Source organism: Hirundo rustica, chromosome 5 (assembly GCF_015227805.2).
Source record: "Hirundo rustica isolate bHirRus1 chromosome 5, bHirRus1.pri.v3, whole genome shotgun sequence".
NCBI classification, from domain to species: domain Eukaryota; kingdom Metazoa; phylum Chordata; class Aves; order Passeriformes; family Hirundinidae; genus Hirundo; species Hirundo rustica.
In genome coordinates, this window is record NC_053454.1 from 53174358 (window position 1) to 53196656 (window position 22299).

General features: G+C 38.3%; 1 protein-coding gene across 21 annotated transcripts in view; it reads right to left on the bottom strand.

The window, feature by feature from the left end:
- The window catches only part of CCSER1 (coiled-coil serine rich protein 1), a 626082-nt gene that overhangs the window by 444457 nt on the left and 159326 nt on the right, over nucleotides 1-22299 (bottom strand). For all 21 annotated transcript variants that reach the window (XM_040065135.2, XM_058420707.1, XM_058420708.1 and 18 more), the window contains one exon: nucleotides 1050-1167. In XM_040065135.2, the coding sequence (XP_039921069.1) occupies nucleotides 1050-1167 (118 nt within the window). The remainder of the gene's footprint in view (nucleotides 1-1049; nucleotides 1168-22299) is intronic.

Genomic DNA, 22299 nt, shown 5'->3' on the forward strand with positions numbered 1-22299 from the left:
TTTCAAACATAAAGCCATTGCAGTAATACCTAGACAAAAGGTAACATACTGTGCTAAATTATAAGTACAGGTAGCCTAGTGAAACAGGTTTATCACCACATTGAAAAAGATATCATAGCCAGATACAGACTTAAATCATAGATCTGTAGCAAGATCACAACCCATGTAATCTACTCTGATCCACCAGTGGTGTTTCGGATGTTTCAGGGACTCTGGGGATGTGAGAGGATGTTTTAATTTTCTTACAGTAACAGGCATGCAAGCCAGGACTCCACAGACAATTTTAAAGCTAAACTTGTACATACCACAAGAAGCAAAAAACTAAACATAAATGGCAAGTATACAAACCATGTTATCCATTGTCATGTTTTTTAGTACCTTCCACACTTTAAAAGGCACAAACCTCAAGTTTGTGTTGCGATAACACCTTGCAATTGTGTTTTCCTTCTTCTTGTGAAAACAAAATTACTTTTATTCTCCAAGGACTCAATCATTAAGAAATAAACATCCTGCCTGGTACTGTAAGGCAAATGTTACTGTGCACTCCATGGCTATGATTTTCATCTAATGCAAGATATACCAAAATACATTGTAACTAAGCAGACAGACTTTCCCAGGAAGAACACACTGCCACACTTTTGAAGATGCCATTATATCTCGTATCACAGAGGTAAAATGGTCACTGGAAAATATTGAAATAGATGAGCTGAGCATTTACAAATCACCTTCTTTATAAAAAATCAACTACGTGCAAGAATGAAAGGGCTATTTAAACAAAAAGAATGACCTTATCAAACCTGTTAAAAGTCAGTTTCTTAGCATATAAAGGCCCATTCCCTCTATATATGTCATTATCAAAAGTCTTGGGAAAAAATGTAGGCTAATGAAGAAAAGCAGGAGCTTAGCCTCAGGCCAGTTTCTACTTTTGGAAACACCTATGAAAGCCCTGATGAAAGAGAAAGGAGGGTGCATATGCATATTCATGAGAAGGAATCTGGCCTGGTGTTTAAATCACACTTGAAAAAGATCATGTTGTTTGAATAACTCACTGTTTGGACACATCAGGCATTATCTGTTCTTTTTTCCTTGTATCCACTGTGGTCTCTACAGGGGTAAGTACTACAGCAGCACATGACACTATTGACTGGTATGAGTCTTCCCGGCACACTGCAAAGATAAAAAGTATCAGTGTTAAACAGTGAACGCAGTTTGCACTTGACAGGGAGGAGGAAAAAAATACATATATTCATACTGTGATAAACACAAATGCAAATAATTAATCAGGCTTCACTGTAGTCACATTGAACAAAGCATGACAGCTTCTTTTTTTACATTTGGTACTTTAATGCATTATATATAAGCAAGAAGAAATGTGGTGGGCTATGTTTAAACAGAAAGACACACAGTATTTTATAACATACAGAACTATTTCATAGACTGAACACATGCTGACAGAGCCAATAACATAGCCTGGAAAACCAGAATGACTGTGGCAATTTCCCAGCAATTCAAAACGAGAAAGAACACATTTCACAAGTACATATATTTTATGCAAGACTGGGACAGCTGGGAACATTGAACCATGACATTTATTTATTATTATTCCATTCTCCACAATCATGTGGCTCCTTATTGCCCACAGACAACATACCTTTGGCATAGCCTATGCTCCCCTTACAAAAGAAGCAAAACTGGAGTAAAACTTCACCCATATTGACCTGACTGGGTCAAGAACAGCTGATGGTGCCATTTTACCCCGAGGGCATGAATTACCTTCAGCCCAAACTCAGCACACACCAACAGGACACACTTGTGCTCCACAAACACCCTGAAAGACAACTAATAGGAACAGGTCAGGCTGGGGCTGGATATTTCTGCAAAGGTCTTTTATTGCTTTCTGAGCAGTTCTGAGCCATTCAGCACAGCTGGCTGGAGCACAGGCAGCTCTGTCAGGAAGGAAACCTTTTGAGGAGTGCTTGTAATTGCATTTAATTCATGTGACCTTGTCCAGCATTATTTATGCTTGTATTCTAAATATTAACGTGCACACCATGCTAAGTGACTAAGCCACCTAAGATGCCCAGTACTGAAGCCTTACCTTCCTTTTTTCTTTGGAACCAGCGCTACTCAATACTTTGTCACTATCATAGACACACATCCCCAAAAGATGGTCATACACAAAGAGAACTTGCTATATTGACTGCAGGCATGCAAGTAGGATTTACTTTATAGCTTGATGCACAACCGATTAAGTTGCAACTAATGCAAAATACATTGAAACTAAAGAGACAACATAAGAAAAAATGGAATTTTAGGTGATTTTACATCCTATTATATTATGTACGACCAGCAGACCGTCTACCAGCACAATTCTGCTCGGTAGGCACCAAGTAATTTACAAAACAGTATTTTCACATTACAACCAGTGACTGAGTATGTGCAAATAAGAACATTTATGTCTCTTTATCTCTTTATTTACAGTCAAAGAACTGTAAAAAAATAGGTTTGTCATAGTGCACCACTGATATTCAGTACTTGAATTTTCACCAGAAACAATGATAAATCAGGAAGCATAAAGGATTAAGCAAATACATATTTCTCTTCAGAAGACGTGTCTTACCACTAGGATATCAAGTTATTACTTTAGAACGTGTAAAAAGTCTGGTGACAAGCAGGGCGGGGGGGGGGGGGGGGGGGGGTTTGCCCTAGATCAGGCACTGTCCATCAGAGCAGTTACAAAGAAAGATGAAAGAGGGAATCAGGAGTAACAAAGATGACACTGCAAGTCTCCCACTCTTTACAGAAATTTCATGAATGAATAAAACTGTGAAACAGCTTTTGTTTAATAATTAATACTACACAGGAGTTGTATAATCCCCTACTTTACAGCTGAAGACAAACCCAGTGGTCATCCAGTGCTTGAAGCTCATGGATTGTGTTATCTTCCCATTCTAGACAGCAATACTCTTTGGTCTCGCTTTTGAAAATCACTACAATTCCTTTTTATCTCAACTCTCTGTGCACAGCCATAAGTCATTATGGGACAGTAAAATTAACTAAAATGTCATGAAATAGCGATAGCACAGCAGCAAGTAATTTTCACCAACTGGAGTGTACACTCTTACTATCTGTTCATAACTTGCATTAAAATAATGAGAATGTGCTTGAATGGACTCTCAACTTTAACACAGACGGGGATGGGCATTGTTTTACTTAAGACTGCAGTTACATTCCAAACTTCACTCTTTAAGTGTAGCTTCATTTCTACAACTTCATTTTTCAATCTACAAGTGGCTTACATTACCTAAAAAAAGATAATTTATCATGTCTACATGCTGTACTCTTCAAGAATCGAAATCTGATCCTCAAAATACCACAAACATCAGAAAAACAATTATTCTAAGGGATCGCTCCTTTCAATCATAAATCCCCTCATGTCCAACGTGCTCCTTAACATCCAGCAAGAACTTAAAAATTTAGCCTTCCCACATGAATTGGTAAGGAAAGCAGAATTTTCAGTCATCTGAGTTAATGTTTGGCAAAGCTATCAATGTCATCAGCTGTCTCAGCCTACTACATTATTTCTGATGTATACAAGCAGAATGGTGGAAAAAGTTATCAACATCAAGGGGAACAATCAGCCAATTTTATATTACCTGTAGCAGTTTCTTTAAGAAACTAACTTTTAGTATCTCAGAATGTGTTCTACACTGAATACCTTCAGAAAAAAAAAAGAAAAAAAAGGCAATTTGCATGCAAGTGAGATGGTATTTTTCAGTCCTTTATTCGCAATTCAGCCATTACACGAACAAGCTAATAGTTGTAGCGAAATAACACAACCAGAGGAACATCTCTGTGTTATCATTAAAGAAACATATTTTTCTTAGTGAAACAAAGACACTACCTACAAATTACAAGTCACATAAATGAGAACTCTACAGAAAGGCAAAACAAACAGTCTTAACTTCACAGACTACTATTATAAAAGATCTGTACCACTTTTGAAGCTGCACGGTTTCTCCCCAGATCCTGCAGTTTAATGATGCATGCAGTCTGTTTTCTTCCACGGCCAAGTGTTTTAAAAGTACCCCATATACTTAATCACTAGGAGTGCTGGCTTGGATTTACCCTAGCTGGTTTACACAGTCCCAGAACATCATTCACTATCAAAACAGATCTTTACATCTGAAGAAGAAAAATATTAGGGTTTGGGGTTTTTCCTTTGCTGTTTCTTGCAGGAACAATGAGAATGACTAATTAAAACATTTTTCTTCTAATCTGAACCAACCAGTGAAAAATTTTTTAATTCCCTATGTAGTAGGACAGTAGGAAGCCTTCAACAGCTACTGAATAGAATGTGTTTCTCTGGAGAGTAAAAATATTTTTAAGCTCCAGGGATGTCATTTACATAATCTATTTCAAACACTTAATTGTACACACACTTTCCCTCCCCCCTTTTTTTAATTGAGGACAAAGAAAATCTGGTTATCACTGCTTGCTATCAAAAAAGTCTCCCTTGACACCAGATGCAAGATGAAATTAGCAGCAAGTACTACCTGCTTAGAGAAGACAGAAGGGAAATGTTCATATGCAGTGTGCAATGAAGCAGAAGGGAATCATGACACAGGGACATGAAAACAGTGAAGTATTTCTGGATTTCAGAAAGCTGGGCACTTATCCTGACAATCCAAAGTATTTACATTTATGCCTATGAAGTTTAAAATTATCAGCTTTCATCATTCAAGAGACAGATCAAATCTGGAAACAAGCTGTTTTATACCAAAAATCCTTCTGCTTTGGTAAAAAACTACACAAGCGGTCAGGAGTATGGAAGGCACTAAATGCTTTACCCTGAAAGATCAGTCAGCTGCCACTGTAGGAGACAGGTGACTAGATGTTGCTGAGGGAGCAACATCTGGATCCCAAGTATCCTATGCCATATCCCTTTTAATACCAAAGGCCAGATGTTATAACTCCAACACCAATTCTCACTGCAGGCACTGAGAACATTTTGGCACATTTTGGTTTCCTAAATACCTCTCTGCCTTGAAAAGGCTCAGGAAATGAGTCAGCCTCTGAGGGGCTCTGAGCTAAGGACAAGAAAGAGCTGCAAAATATGTCACCCCATACAGGTTCTTCAGACAAGGGAAATTCAGGACAAATAACTGTCACACTTAAAACAGAGCTTTTGCTAAAACAAACAAATTAAACCCAAGCAACAAACACTCCAACCAAAAAGAAAGAGTGGATAGACTGTAAATTCCTTTAGTGTATTGGAACAAGTGGAGAGCTGAGGAAAGAAAAAGAACATTTACAACATGCAACTCAAGTTATTTTGCCAGGAAAGCTGCTGACATTAGAAATAGCATGTAAGACAGGATCTTGAAATCCAGTCTATTAGTTCTGGTATGTCCAGGAAGAACTGTGTCTAACCACCATGTTAAGCCCTTTCTGACTGCACAGAAATGGCCTCTGATAGTCCTGGGCCACTCTGAGGGCTCAGAAAGGAAACAGCATTCTGACTTGTCTCTCCATCAATCCCAAACATCACCTACATGATGCACTTCAGCAAAACTGTATGAATTCAGTTCCATACCTTCTTTCTTAGCCCCAGAAACACAATAAAGCTTGTTTTCCTAGCTTGTTATTAAATCCTAAAGCCCAAGGAGACTTTCAGTCTCTTTAAAGTAACACAAAAGGTCAAGGTATTTTATCTGAAAGCTATTTTTGCCCATCTACTTATATAAAAACCCCTCAATATTAAAGAATAATAATAAAAAGGCCTAATTTTCCTGCTGCTTGATCCTAGTTTTGATGATGGTCTTTGGAGAGAAAAGGAAACTAAATGTATCACTATATTTTTATTAGTTCAACAGTTATTCTAGGGCCTCTTGTTCCTTAGAAACAGCTACATTTCACAATATTGGCCAAGTGAATACTTAAGAGAATGAGTGTATATGCCTACAGTCCCCAATGGGTTTGCTGTAATAATTTTGCAATAAAACCACAGGCCTGGTTCTTAAACACAACATAGTCACAATCAGAAATTTTGTAATAGCAACAATTACAGGCCCATTACGGGCAAATTAATTACTTTCTATCAGGTTCTTATGTTTCATGGCTCTTTTATACAATGGCTGCACACACATATCTATTTTGTGCTATCTACACTGGCACATAAACATGAAGGGTACAAAATGCAGGATTAAGCAAGAGCCAGGGAATTCCTCTCACACACCAGCAGTTCTGCAGTGATTATCTGCACCTTTGCTTTTGTATCCTTTCTTTTGTCACAAGCCACTGTGATAATACAACAAGAGCCACAAGTGAAATTTAGGCCTGGTGACTTGTACTCCCATGCATAAGAAACAAAACTGTAATTTTTCAATGTCCATGCATAATGGAATGCTGAATGAAAGGGCATGCTCTGATCACCTAAGGACCGACCCTAAGGGACACGGTAAGTAATGGAAACCCCAATTCCTAAAATAATCACATAGGTAATGACAAAACTGACGACTCACTTCTTGCGTATTTTCTGTGAACTCCACCGTACTGAGAGAACAACTGCACTTTGGTTTCTCCTGAGGCAGGAGGATGCCACAGGGTAGCACCTTAATTCCTGATCAGTCTTCTCAAGCACCCTCCCCCAGCTTACACTGACTTGCAGCGTTTCTTCTACAACATCACTGTAACTGTATTTGATAAACCCTCAGGGATTTTATGAATTTGTTCAGTTACTTATGTTCTAGCATAAACCTGTAATATCCACAATGTCCTGTAAAATTCCAAAGCTGATATATAGGTTATGTGAAGAAACATTCCTATTAGTCTACTTTCAATTTGCCACCAGCTTGTTTCATCTTTCTCCCCCAGGTTTAGTCTTGGTGAAGACAATTCCCCCTTCAACTTCCACTCTGGATTTTACAGACTTCTTTTGGATACTTAGCCAGCCGTCTCTTTTACAGGCTGCATTATCCGCATATTTTAAAGCCCGTTCCATAGCTCTGGCCACCCTGCTGACCTCTCCACAACCAACCATTCCTTGTTGCAGTTCCTGCAATGATGGATCACCGTAGCAAGGCCAGGAGAAACTGCAAATGCCTTTACAGAAAATTAAGTGGGTTCGTTTTTCAGCTGTAACTACTGTACACCTAAAACATTCTAAGTACATCTATTTGTGCTTGAGGCTGCTTCTGAGATACTTCCTTATTCACAGTGAACTACTTAACGCAAATATTGTTCCAAGAAGCCTACGCAGGAATTGAAAAATCAACCTTTAAAGATAAAGGCATACTCTGTATCCAGTAGGTAGATATCGCTTCTCAAGGTCAAAAAGCATTGGTTTGGTGTTAATAATAGACTAACTTTCATTAGCTTTTGGCAACAGTGTCAGTCAGGATGATGTCATAGGCTGGTATTTTTAGCCCTCTAGTCTATGACTTGTTTTGTGACACAAGCATGAATAACTGCGTGAGAGAAAGGTGATAATGAAAGACTAATGATCTGAATCCCACCAATCATACCTAATTCCGCCAAATTCCAGGAAGTCTCATAAATGAACAGTATGACTATCTATTAGAATAAAAAATGGAGACTTAGTCATTTGTTCTAGGATGAGTGGTGCTAATCACCATGTGGGCCAAACAAGTGCATCCGTTTATTCCCAAAGACGCTTGGAAGACAACTGGTTAAATTCATTAAATTACTTCACCACAGAGTACAGCTGGAGGCTGGTTCATGGGGGAACCAAGGCTCACCCAGACCCACCCTTCCGGCAGCCTCTGCCGTTCTTGGCAAGGCTGCCTCACTGGGTAATAAGAAAGAAAAACACCACAGGTCCTGGGTGATGGAAGGAAACAGAACAGCCCAAAACTCCAGTCTTCCAGTAAGAATGGAAAAGGTAGCACTGAAAGTACCAGTTTCAGGTGCAACTATAAAGTCATGACCCAGTAATAGTCGTAAGGTACCAGAAGGTCTCTCTTCCTACAGGACATGGAGGAAATCCCAACAGGGATGCCACCAGCTGCAACAGCCATCTGCCTCAAAGTTCCTTTTTCAGCCAAGAGAAGAATAATAGTTTTAGTTCTGCTTTTGATCACATTTGGGTTTCTATTTACATTATGTGATGCCTTCAAGGAAAGGAGAAAAAAAGGAGTGACTGTGACACTTTCTTCTTAAAGGAAGGACTATAAAAAGGCCTGCAGGGCATTTCTGTAGGCATAATACAATCCCCTGAAGGAATGACTACTCTAACAACAATATCTTTGACTGTCACTCACTGCAAGTAAAACTGTCAAAACTCAATAGCAAGTGTTTTCGGGAGCACAGTCTCCTGGCTTCAACTATTATTCTTGGCCTAGCTGAAATAAAGACTGATAGGCAAGCAAGATTAATTTATTGTGGTTTGTACTGAATGGCTGTTGTCATGGGAAATTTACTTAAGCAATTAATACACAGATAACCCTCCGAAAGTACAGTATCCCAAGAGAAATTATTAAATAAATTCACAACATCAGGTTTCCTTGCAGTTTCTAAAAGCTCACCAGGAAAATGACATGAGATATTTTTGTTTTGCAAGAGTATGAGGCTATTTGGCTTTCTCTTATAGCCGTGCTGACAGAAACTAGCAGGAGCACCAGGTACAGCTGCAGAATGACAGCCTTTGTCAACCCAGTGACAAGCAACTCAGTGATCAGTCCCTACAGCAGCACATTGGTCATGGCCATTCCAGACTCATTCCTGCCTTTACAAAAGTCACTCACATACAAAATATTAGAAATACACACCAGATATTGAAACAAATAGAGGATCTGTAACAAAGAAGACCTCACTCTTTTCTCAGGGAAGGTATTCTCCACATTTATTATAAAATGCAAGCCATTTATTTTTTACCTTTGCTCTCTATAAGGTACACTCATACAGGAAAGCAAATTCAGCCCAAGTGTCCCTGCGGTCATTTAACAATCCTGCAAACCAGCATGTATAAGCAAGCAGCTGGCTACTGCTCCAGTGTAACCACAAAGCAGGAGAGAAATAAGGAGAGGGGGTAGGTCATCACCCACAGTCCCATCACTCAGCAGTCCCAAAGCAAAGGGATGGGCCAGCACGAGGACCTAGTGACAGACCTCTGAACCAAGAGGGGAAATGGAGAGATTTTAAGGAAGAGCAGGTTAAATGATGGGATAATACAGAATACACAACACCTTCCTCCTATGGGCACCTATGGCAGGCACCCACTAAACATGTGTGTGAAGGAAGAACACTTGGATGTTCAAAGGGCTGCCAAGTGAAGGCTCTTCACAAGTGCCTTGTGACAGTAAGCAAAAGATGGACTCCAGAAGATAATCAGTACAGCAATTTCCTAGGCTGTTCACACAGCTTTTCACACAATACCAAGGAAATCATGTACACAAGTTGGCTAGGTGACAAGAAGGGTTACTGGCAGTTCTGGAATGATACAAAACCTCCCATGCCACAAAGAAAACTGGGAAACAGAATACTATCTGATGTGCCTGTTTTAAAAGTTTTAAAAGTCTGCCCATTTGCACAGCTTGCAGATTTTGCTATGCTTTGTACTTACTGCACATGATTTACTAGATTTCAAGGCCAAATGAAACTACTGGGATCATCTGATCTGACATGTGGCATAGGTACATCCTGTGGTTCTTCCAAAAGTTCAATATTATATTCCTGATGCAAAACTTTGAAGCGTACAGGTCACTGCTATGCCAGGTTCGTAAGTGATCTTAGGAGTTCTTCCAATTAATGGTCAAAATACCAGCATAATTTTTCCAATTGATTTTCAGAAGTACAGACTTATAGACATACATCTGTGCTGCAGATAAAGCATATGCCAAGTAATATATATGCATCTTTCTGAAAAGCAATAAAACAATCAATCATTATGCTGATGCCTTTTCACACTCTCTCTGAAAATTTCAACTATTCTAAAAAAAAAACAACCTCAAATTCACTAGGACTTGAAATCCAACCAAGTTTTGAGAGCAATATATTTTACCTTAAAGACAAATAAATTGAAATAGGAATAGATTATGCTTGGCAAAAATGGCTGGGATCAAAATGACAGGAACATGAGAAACTCAGCAATCCTCAAGAGCCATTAAACCAGATGATTATAACAAACCGTTTAAATGGAGCCCAGTGCAGGATTACAGCCCTAGAAAGAAAGAATGCAGACTATCACTATGACTCTGAGGCGCAGTTTTGATCCAGAGAAAATCAGCAACTCGGTGTGCTGCCACTGGAAAAATGTCCAACTTATGCATTGGCTATACAAACATGGAATTGGTGACTTTGAAGTCACTGGAGTCAGGTTCAACTCAGTTACTATTTCAACTTCTCAAAAAGATTACTCAAAGATACACTACGCTATATGTGATCCTGCATGGGTGAAAATTCCAGACGCCCCCAAATAAACAGACATCAACTGAAGCATTAAAAGCAATTAAATGACTGGGGAAAAAACCCCACACACTAAACAAAATTGGTGACTGTCTGTCTACAGACATGTTTAAATTAAGATTAAAACTGAGAGGTGTGTTTGTCAACAATATATTTTAAAGTTGCATAGCACAACTTGGCAAAGTATAGTCACCTTGCTATTTATGAGGTTGGACTTGATGAACTGAGGTCTCCATCTGTTAGAGTCACAAAAATTGGTTGTTCCAACTCACACTTCAAGGGTGTGACATAGATGCTCCAGTTGCACCAACCTTTAAGCCAGTATTTTTAACTATACAAGCAGCTGTGGCAAGCAAAAGAGCATTAGCATATACAGAAGCATTTTGGAGGCTGTTTTAAGAAAGTTATCCAAACTCTTTTCCCTCAGCCTTAATTTTCAAATCTGATATTGATACTTACACTGCACCCCCACAGAACTCAATGGAGGGAAAGAAGAATCACATATCAGAAAGTAAGATATAGAACTACATGGTTAATTTCTTCAAAAAACATTTTCCTCTGCATAAGTAATAACATGCAGATGTCTTAACTGACCATGTACAGGCACCCATATGAAAATGCCTGAAAAACTTGAGAGCAGACCACCACAGGACAACAACGCATCATTCATACAGACTGATGCTGCAAATGGAATAACCAGAATTCAGTGGTGTCCACCCAGGCCTGTATTAAATTTGCCCTAACCTCGAAAAACATCATAAAAATTTACCGAAGAAGAGCAATTCAAATTCCTAACAAGAATCAAATAAAAATTAAGCTTGCAAAGAAATTTAGTTGCTTCTCTTTCTGTTATGGGTGAAGCTCTCCACAGAAGGCAGTCATAGAAACCTTTGAAGCAATGCAACAGCTAAAGCCAAGCCATTACAAATTCATCAGCTTCTGTTCGGATTCTATCAGTCATACCAAATGCAAAGCAAAGAATGAACAAGTAAGTCAGTTTTCTTTTAGTGACAAACAACAGTTGCAGACTACATAATAAGAAAATAAACATTTGCATATTATCCCTCAATTAGATTTAAACACCTTTCCTCTGGTTTTGGCTCTGAAAAGGAAATAGTGCCATTTAGTGGTCAGGTAGATTTGCTGCACTTTTTAAATTAAATACAGTTGTGCACACTGACAATTTTAGCACGGGAATTGCAAATGCTGAGCATTGGCACAGTCACTAATACTGTTGTTTTTACTTGAGGAAATACTGTAAATGTGTTTTTTTTGAGAAGTATGATGTTTTATTGAAAGCATGATTTATAACCTGTACTAAATCTTTTTGTCTTGTCTCCCTCAACAGTAAAGAACTACATGCTTTTCCTCCTGCTCTCCACCAGTGACAAACTAGGCTCTAAATTTTAAGAACACAGAAGAGGATACTGGGAAATTCTGTGGGAGCTGGCAGGACGGTAACTCAGAAATCTGTTCCACAGAAAAAGTCATTATGTTCTAAACCAGCATAAGACGTACAGAAAGTAGGAGTAAAATCTACATTACTGATTTTCACTGAATAACACTCCAGCTGAAGATAAAAATTAAATTGTCAGATTGACCTGTAGCTTTCTCTGGATTCACCAACCACAGAATTTCTGAACCCAAAGTGAACTGGTTAAACAGAAGCAAAAAAAAAAAGAAAGCTCAATTCTCAAATAGCACCATTTGTCAAAGCTGATGAAGAGAGTTCATGAATATGGAAGACTGGTTGGGCATCTGTGAATCCAGCAAAATCTGGCCTAATGACTATTTAAATAGTGTCAACACAGCCTCACGTTTCACTTTCCCTTGAGAAATCTTCCATCTTTACTTCAGATGTTATTCAAGGCATCCAAGGAACGAGTCAGGTACAACAGATCCTGCTGAAAGTTAGCCAAATGTAAGTGGACCAGATTTCTAGAGGTACCTAAAAATAAGACAAACCACGTTTTTCCTAATCCACAGTGATTCTGGTGTCACCTTTTTACCCACAACTGCGTATCAGGGGATGAAGCCTCATAAAAATTTAGCTGTATTCATCAGCTTTCACCTCTTCTTTTCAAGGGACAAGACTCTCCTTTACTGCATATTTATGCTGTAAATAGGCTCCTAACAGGTGGCACACAGAAACAACACATGCACAAAGAAGTCCAGGCTCCAAGAAAGTTGTAACCTACATAGAGAATCAGAATAAATTGGCTCCAAAGTTTCTAAAATGTAGAGCACTCAGTGACAGTGCTCCATTCTCATCCAAATGTCAACAGCACGACATAATTTAAAATCCTGGCACTCACTGGAAGGAGCCCCACTAACTTCAGAAATAGTCCAGACACCAGGGCGCAAAGGTTACCCCTGTCTCCACAAAGGGAGGGTGACTAACGGGATCGTCAGTATGCAGAGCGCTTCCTCGCGTTTTGGAGCTCATGGCCACCAATTCTGGAACCTCCTCCCCACCAGTTCTCTAAGCCGCTGCATTTAAGAAGGTAATTTGCTTCACTGAACAATTATGCTCTTAGCTGATTAGAATTTAAGAGCAGGCCTAAGATTAACACTTGACATTTGCTAGAAGCTCTCAAATTTAAAAACAAGAATTATTTGGAAGTCACCCAATATTTTAAATATCATATGTATTAATCAAAATAAAACTCCACTTCTGATAAAATCTTAAATATAAATGTTATGTACTGCAGTTAATCTACAAAAATATTCAAAATATAAAGATCCAAAAGGTGATGGAAACACACGTAACACATCATCTTCCTTTAAAACACCTTATAATTGTCCTATATCGTTAATTTGTATCCACCAGTGGCATTTGAACTAGCTAGATGCTTTATACACTCACCAGCATTAAAAAAAAGCTGGGAAATCAGCTATCTAAATTATCTTTATTGCATTTGAAAGAGTAATTCCTGTACTCCTGTGTGAGAAGTCATGCATAAAATGTGCCAAAGCACCCATTTAGATCTAAAATGCGGGCAACACATTTTCTACTCAGCAAAGATTTCTCACTGTATACTTTTACTTTTTCTACCTCTTTACTGGCTTTGGTATCATAGGTACTGCCTTGTCTAAGAACATAAAGCATAAAATACTGTGTTATGAGATAGCTGCAAGCCCCTGGGATTAAACACATGACCATGGGTTCATCTGGCTACATCTCCCTGCCAGCCTCTGTACACAGTGTGTTCCAGCACTGTGGAGGGCAATGATTATGTACAGAACTGCTATCCACGGATGAAAATGCTAAAAAGGAGCAATACATTAAAATTTTTGATTGATCCTACTTCTGAATTCCAAGCATCTATTTTGATCTAAAAGATCTGCTAATGGATTTGTTACTGAACGGTGTTTGTAATATTAAGTAATCATTAAAAATTTTGCAACCTGTCAATGCTGAGACAGCAGAAAGACTGTTCAATCTAACTAAATGATTCCCAGAGCTGCACTGTCAGTATTGATGATGTCGAGTATCAAAGAAAGGAAAGATTACTTTAAATGGTTCCTTCTAATAGAGCAGGAAGTGAAGGTTGCACAGAAAGTTACGGGTTCACTGCAGGATCACATAGGATGTATGTAGACCCTTCATCCCACAAGAAAGGTCAAGAATGACAGAAGGGCCAAATACTCCTCCTCAACCCTTGGAATTCAAGTAACAAGTAGCTAAAGACTGAAAACTAAGTTAGAGAGGAGTCAAGACAACTACGGGATCCAAGCTGACCATGGACATCTCAAAGACACACATTTACTGTGGGATACATGAAAGTTTCCTTCTTAGATAACTAACTTAAACTATCAGTTAAAAAAAAAAAAAGCCAACAAATGGTGTCTTTTCAGGATGGTGGAAGTCAGGATTTCTGGCTCTATCAGCCAGAACTAAGAGCCCCCAGCTTGGTGTCTGAGTTAGCAGCTAAAACCTCTGGGGCAGGAAGTTTCTACCAGTTCTAGGGATCACACTTAGGTTACCCTTTGTGTTTTTTCTGTTGTCATAGCTCTGAAGAACACAGAGGAAGTAGCTTATAGTCCAGATGAGAGCAAGAGAATTGTTAGCAAACCAGAAAGAAACTGAGTTGATACAATCTCTACTTCAGTTTCTTTGTTCAGAAACAGGCTTGTTATAATCACCTAGTTATGCCTCTGAACAAAAAAAAACCAAAAAACCACCAAAACCAAAACCTGTAGTGCAGAGGTATATACAGAGTGTATCCAAGTTAAAAACTTATGTAAAGTCCAGGATGTGCCCAGTATCTGTTCTCTGCAGGAGCTTCCCACAGCTCAATTAAAGACTGACATGAAGATGTGGAGCCTGCTGTGGCAGATAAGCATCCATGAGGTCCTGCTGAGGTATAGAGACTGTACAGTCAACCACGACACACACTGAGCTCTGCTCTCTCTTCCTGAGTTGTGGAATATCCACAACTTGCCATACAACATAAAGAGAATGAAAAAATATTTCTAAACTACCTAATCAAATTGAAATTTAGCACAGAGAAATGTATTTAGGCAATCTCCAGATTCTGCCTTGACGACACATTGAAAGCAAGGGAAGTAACAACCATTTTGGGTTTTATACGTTCTCACATGCCAATGAAACATCTCGTTTGTGGGCCAAGACACTACTACTACTAAAAGCAATATGGTCACAAGCATCAGGAGGGCACTCATTCAGACAGGTACATCCCCAGTGATATGTCCTTGAAAGATGAAAAAACACTGCCATCTCATGGGAATTTTTGGGTAACAGACCAATATTTAAATGACATCTTCTAAACAAATACAAATAAAACTGAAGAAATTATGACCTGATGTGAAAGAGAAGGGGTTCCCTTGATAGGCTCCACGGTACATGTCTCAACTAGCCACGATTCAAGAAACTTCTGCATTAGTACTGCCTTCCGGCCTCCAGCTTCTTGCCTTGACATCTCAACAGAACAGTTTTCCGTTTGCAGAGGCAATGAAAGGAAAGGCAGAAAAACCTTCACACCCTGCCCAATTTACCAGTCAAAGTAAGGCATGGAAAAAGAATCCTTTTGTTTTGTTTTTTAAGGGCTTAATACCAAATAAGTATCATTTTTACTCAGAAACTGAGTACTTTTTTCCTTTTTTTAGAAGACTGTATTTATTCAGGTTCTCACACAGAGACTCAAAAGTGTTAGTTTACTCACACTAAAAAAACAAAAAACCCCACAAAACAAATAAACAAAACCAAACAACAACAAACCACCAAAAAAATACCCACAACTCTGTAGTTTAGGCATTTCAACACTACTAGATACATTCCTGGTGCAGCAATGTACTGTTCCAGACTTATCCCAGCAGAAATCCCAGAAGACAAGGAGGACTGAAAGGAACTCCACCACACCCTGCAGTGATGCTCTGGGAGGGAAGAAGGTTCCAAATGCTGGGTTAGAGCTCTGCACTCTAAGATTTTCATGCTGACAGAGTATCTGATGAGCGAAGTTACTGCTAATGTCAAAAAGCACTTCGGTTCACTTAGAGAAAAAACACAATCACACCTTAAATGTCAACTGCTTTTGAAATCTTTTCAAGGCCTGAATTTCTTACTGACTTCAAATGCGGACCATTGCCTTCCTGATACAGGGAGTGCATGTACCATAGACCTTACACTGTAAAAATACCTCACAGGGAGGTTTTATGCAAAGGAATAAGCAGGGTCATGACCCTGATATTTAATGGGAACAACGGCAGAGGTACAGTTTGTAGAAGGATTTACTGTTCAAGAATCTGATTAACCTGCATTAATTAGGTCTTGGATAGAGAGGGATTACCATTCAAATTCTCAGTACCTTGTGTTGATTTTACAGCAATAAATCTTTAATTGCTCTAGATAAAATATTCTTTTTGGTTTTTGTTTTCATTGGTGTGGCTTGTTAGGCAGACGACTAAACATGCGAAAACAGTCTCTGTAGATGTAATTACTTTCTAACCAGGTTGCTAATTACTGCTGAAATTACCAGTGTCACATAAGATTTTAGAATAATCATATAAGATGTGGGTAAAGATTGAATTTACTGACATGTAAGCAAATAAACACTATCAGAATTATTCTGCCTATAAAACACTCTTTGTGTCCAAGGTCACAGCTCAGGACCACAAACTGTCCCATCAAAAGGTTTTGGCATTCACTGGCATCAGACACACAGGAAAAAAAAAAAATTGGTGGAAGGGCAAGATGGGACATGGAGATGAGGATGTAGAAGGATAAAACACAATTTCTCCACATTCTGCCATATGTCAGAAAATCAAGCTGAAAAAATTTTCCCTAATGCTTAAGGATACTGTCAGGGTACAGAAAGCTATACAAGAGATAAATTTGGCACTGTGTGTTGTTATTTTCTTCATGGTTTTGAGTAAAAAAAGTTTTGAGCATATGCCATATTATAACAGAAATATATTAAGTTCTGCAAGATCTTTTCTACAAAAAGAAGAGTTTCTCTTCTCTGTTGCTAAGGTCTCACAGGTAAAGACAGGAGAATGAATGAGGACAGACATAGTTCTAATCCAGAACAGAAACTCCCAGGTTACCATGTTATTCTGGCCTTTTTATAATAATTTCTATATATAGGAATTCCCTGTACTTACAAATCAATTTTTATGAAATGAATTATCACCTCTATACTGAATTATTTATACCTAACTCCTTAGTATCCCAAATGTAGCTAGACTACAATCATAGATAGGGTGAGAAATAAAATAATTAAAAATTATCAATTTCCACCAAAGTCTTACTTCTACAGTAACTTTTCCTTGTGGTCTTAATTCTGGTGCTTCGAGCACTTTATAGCCAGTGAATTGCTTCCTCCTTAATTCACATTTTCAATTTAAGTGTTCTCCAGCCGCTGAATCACAGCTTTCCTTTAGACCTTCATTTTCCAATCGATGCTCATAGTTGAAAACTGTATTTGCAGGAACATACAAGTATCTTCCTCTGCATATACTGCATATGCACAACAGTAATAAACTGTTTTGAAATACTATTTTAAGCTTAAGGATTTGTAAAAGTAGTCAAGCGTAGAAGGTATCACTGGATGTGCATTTTGAGTGAGCCTTGAAATAACCTTCTTCAGACAAAACTGCAGTGCAGATGAAGAGGCTGGACACAACAAAAAATGGCCATCATTCCTAAAACCACCACCAACACAGCAAAACTCCTGTGAGTAGCTAAATGTAATAATGTGCACACTTCTTCTGAATTTCAGCCTTCCATTTTGTCCATTGTGTGCAAAAGTAAAGCTAAGGCATGGCTTTTTAACACGGATGTGCACGTTGCTTTGCTGAGGCTGCAGGGCTTAACTGAACCAAGTTTAAGAGAGCCAAAAGTTTTAACAAGTACAAAGTACACCACCTCCCTCTCTTTAGATGCTGGACTTCAGTCTGATTTCAGCAGTCCATCAGTACCCACACCTGTAGTTCAAGAGGGTCTAATCAGTCATGTTGGTAGCCTGGGAACACAAGCAGCTGAAATCATCTTCCCAGAAGCAGCAAGAGCCAGTCTAGCTAGTTAGAACAAGTATGAACAATAATGTAGTCCCTGTGCAAGACTGATGTCTCTACACACACATATAAAACTAGCAGGGGGGGCTTACTCTCCTTCTTGTTATCCTCTTAGCACCGAGAATTTTTTTTAAGTAAAAGTTCATTTGAATTTTAAGTAACACCCTCTGAAGCGACCGTTTATTACACAGCTCTGTAAAGGCCAGCTAACACCTTAAAATGCTACAGCATTAATTATGTACATAAATCACTACACAAAGGACACACAGCTAATTTTAATCATTAATTAATTGTTTGCTGTTTTCGTTACAAAGACCCAAGGCTTAATTAAGTACCACAGGAATAGTCTTTCATGTTCTCTGACAGACACTGTCATAGATGAAAGCGTTCAGAGACTTTCTTCCTCCTCCCAATTAGACTGGTGTCCTCCGCACTCATCCTGCCAATTCAAGGCACTGTAACAAAGCGTATGGAGACACCTCACGGAGATATGCATGACAGAAGCAGCTACCTGCAGCTGACCACACACCCCCAGAGCTCGTCCCTCAATGCCTCTGAGGCTCTATTGAGTACTCACTCAAACAACTGAACACTGTCATAACATCATTTATGCTGCACAGAGTGGAGATACATCACTCATTTTCCAGCTACTCTGAAGTTTTCAGAGACTATTAGAGAGTCTTAGATGGTTGAGGCTGCTTTTACAGCTCAAACTGAGTGACTTCGGAGACCTGAACGCCACAAGAATCAACCCACAATGAGCTGTTCAAGCAGTTTATTAAAAGGTGTCACAACCTATTTTGCTAAGGAGGAAAGGATAAAACTGAGCTGACACTTATATATGAAAAAGAGCTTCAACAACAGAAGCAGTAGTTAATTTTAAAAAAAAGCAGTGAGGCACTGTTACACTGAGGTAACAACTGAGGTATGTCCACCTATGACAGCAGTTAGGCTCCTCCAGTTTCTAAAAGAATATTCTAGCTGGTACAATTTGTCATACACAGCAGTATGAGAGAGCCTCAGATAAAACTTTAGTCTGCTGTCACTAAAAACTTTGTGTAAGCAGTTAAAAGCTTCAATTCACTTGCTCTGGATAATCTGAAAGGAATTTTATTTCATTGTTTACTAAAATTTAGCTTGTTCACACTCTAGTTGTCAATGCAAGTCCTTAAACTGCATCCCAATTCTCTTTTACAACAAAGATTGTATAAAGAGAAACGTGTAAAACAGAGGGAGATCTTTCTTATTTCAAAATATCATAACTTGATTACTTCATCGCAGTTGTATTTGTTCAGAGCAACTAACACCAAACAGAAAATGCTAAGAATTATGGCAAAGAAACAAAAATTATTTCACAGAATATCCTGAGTTAGAAAGGACTCACGAGGATTACCAAGTCCAACTCCTGGCCCTGCAAAGGACAACACTAACAATCACACCACCTGCCTGAGAGCACTGTCCAAGTTCTTAGTGAGTTTCTGCTGAGGCATGTGTGATCCTGATATGCCTACACATCTTCACCTTCAACCCTGGAAGAGCGCTCACTACCTTTAATACACTCAGACACTCTTACACTCTGAGGATGCCCTCAGTCACAGCATATTCAGGAGCCTAAGCTTTTCTTCAACCCTCACATGGAAAAACTGAGAACTGAACTGAGTTCTGTTGTTACTTGGTTTCCATGTGTAAGCACAGAACACTTTGGGAAATACACTTCATTTAATGACACCCAGGCTGAGAAGAACAAGTTACATTTTAAGAGCGACATGAACACCAAAATCAATTTACTGAAATTTGTACTGTTCAAGCTCACATTTAGGCCCCTTGTAAATATTCATGGATGGTCAAACACAGACAAACAAATATGAAGTGCAGATCTGAAAATTCAAGTACAACTTCAACTGACCAAAGTGAAACCATTTGCCTTATTGAGAATTTCAGACACAAGAATATATGTATTAATTTTGGGGACTGGTGTATGTATTCACTGAAAAAAATCATCCCAGCATGACTCTGTGTGGGAGAGTCTCGCAATGCCCTGCATTTATTCTCAAAATGATTCCAGAGCAACTACATTCCATTTATTATCATTACTTTTTTTTTCCCTCATGGCAACATCAGAATGCTTAACATGGCCTCTGGGTTTCTTTTTAGGCTAATGAACCATTGCTAATAAAAATCAAACGCAACTCACAGTTCTGTTGATGAAAAACCTGTTGATTAGGACCAAGAAGAGAAAAACAGTTGACTTTTTCCTTTTTATATCCTTTCTTCCACTAATGATTTATAAGATCAAATGCCATGTACAAGTCTAGATATTCAGTTTTGTCAGAAAGTGAGCAGATTGGAATAACAATATGTAACAGAAGCTAGCTTACTGAACAAGATGGTATTTACCTGAGCATTTTCCTTATCACAATGAAGAAATCATATTGTTCCATGGAAATTATGAATGAAAACTAATATAATGTGGTCATTGCCTGTGGTTTTAGCTCTTTGTGTATTGAGACTGAACTCAATCTCTTTTACAAAGAGGTTTAAGCAATCAGTTGATTAGCACATCATTTAGATTTATGAATGTTAGATAAAAATCAAAATAAGAAAAATGACAAAACACAGACAACTCCCAAGGCAACTGGCTACAGTTCCATAACTTAAAAAAAGGAAAGCTGATAGGCAACACACTGTAGGAAAAATTCTGTACTGGCAGTAAAATGAAAGAAGAAAAACAAACAAAAACCAACAAAAACAAATGAGCCAGACGAGGTAATTAGCTCTTCCCATCTGTAACTTCCGCACTATCCAACTCCACTAGGTGATCTGAAAGCTGCTGGTGAAGTGATTTGCAGTGAAAGAGATAAAACTGGCATGTAAAATTTCAACAGTAAACCTTGAGGGTTATTTGCCTACTGTTGGCAATGGATGGTTTATACTAGTTGGAGCAATAATGACAAATTCTTTTTCAAATATATTGGCTTTCACTGCAGGTATTTGGAAACAACCAGCAAAATGAGGCTTGTTAGACATAGCTGAAGACTGAGTTTATCTCATATTTAGGAAGTCATCTCAATAGCTGCTGAAGCTAGCAACTTAATTTGCTTTGAATTTTAAAACTAAAATTAATGGCAGCAAAAGAAAACAATTTTCAGCTCAATTTCAGCATAATGAACAGGAGCTGCATATATAAACAACAAAAGCGTTCAGCATTTTACAATTACATAGTCAACCTGATTCTCCAGCAGTTCTTCAAATGGAATTCCCATTTCAGTCAATTATAAACTGTTTACTTCATTGCTTTTTGAGCCTTCAAACATCACTCTGTTTAATTAATTAAACAAATAGGCAACAGTTTGATTAATCAACTAGATAACAAAAATGCCATTAAAAATCAGGATCAAGTAAACTTTTCCAGCAACTTCAAGACTCTTTACAATATCACATCAATAATGTTTTGTTAGGAAAATAAAAGACAAAAAATAGAGGTGACATTCTGTAGATACATGTATCTGCATGTATGTGACTACAGCTTCACCACAGAACCTAACATCATCTGGTACTTCTCAAATACAATCCAGTTGCATTTGCAAGCAAAAGCAAGCAACTGAAATAATTTTAAAATGCGGAATATAACATAGTTATATTCAGTGGGTAAGAGGGACATGGAGGAAAAAGAAAAAAAAAAAAATCCAAAACTAGAAATCTCTCAGAATTGTAGTTTGCATAAATTACTGACACTAATTATGACAATGAAACTCCAGTGCATAAAGTAATAGTCATCCTACAAAAATGTTTCACATTAATATAATCAGGCTACATTCATGTATCAATAATTGACACCACTTATTTTCTACAGCTAAGTGACTTTAAATTGCTTCATACAAAATACAATGAATGTAGGTTACTATGGTGATCAGTATAATTCAGGAATAATTGGTTTATATTTTAAACAAACACATTTAGTTCTTCAGTGAAAACATTCAATAGGCACTTTGAACTTCAGCTTTCCTGACTAAAGTCCATGACACAGTGAGGAAACGAAGAACTGCTCCAAGAGAATAATGCATTAAAATGATCTGCCCATGATACTGAATTATGTATAAAACCATACCATTCTGCCCGTGTTTTCTGTTGAGTAATGAGATTTAAAACTTACAGAAACAATTACCAGGCAATTTCTCTGTAAATTGATACGACTGCATTTAACTGATCATTTTTCAGGCATGGTATTCCAGGCAACAACCTCCCCACCACAATGTACACTGCACCAGGCAGGCCTGGCCAGCATTTAGATGAGGGAGCACTGGAAGAGCAGGAAACACCTGTGTCTCGGGGATGGGT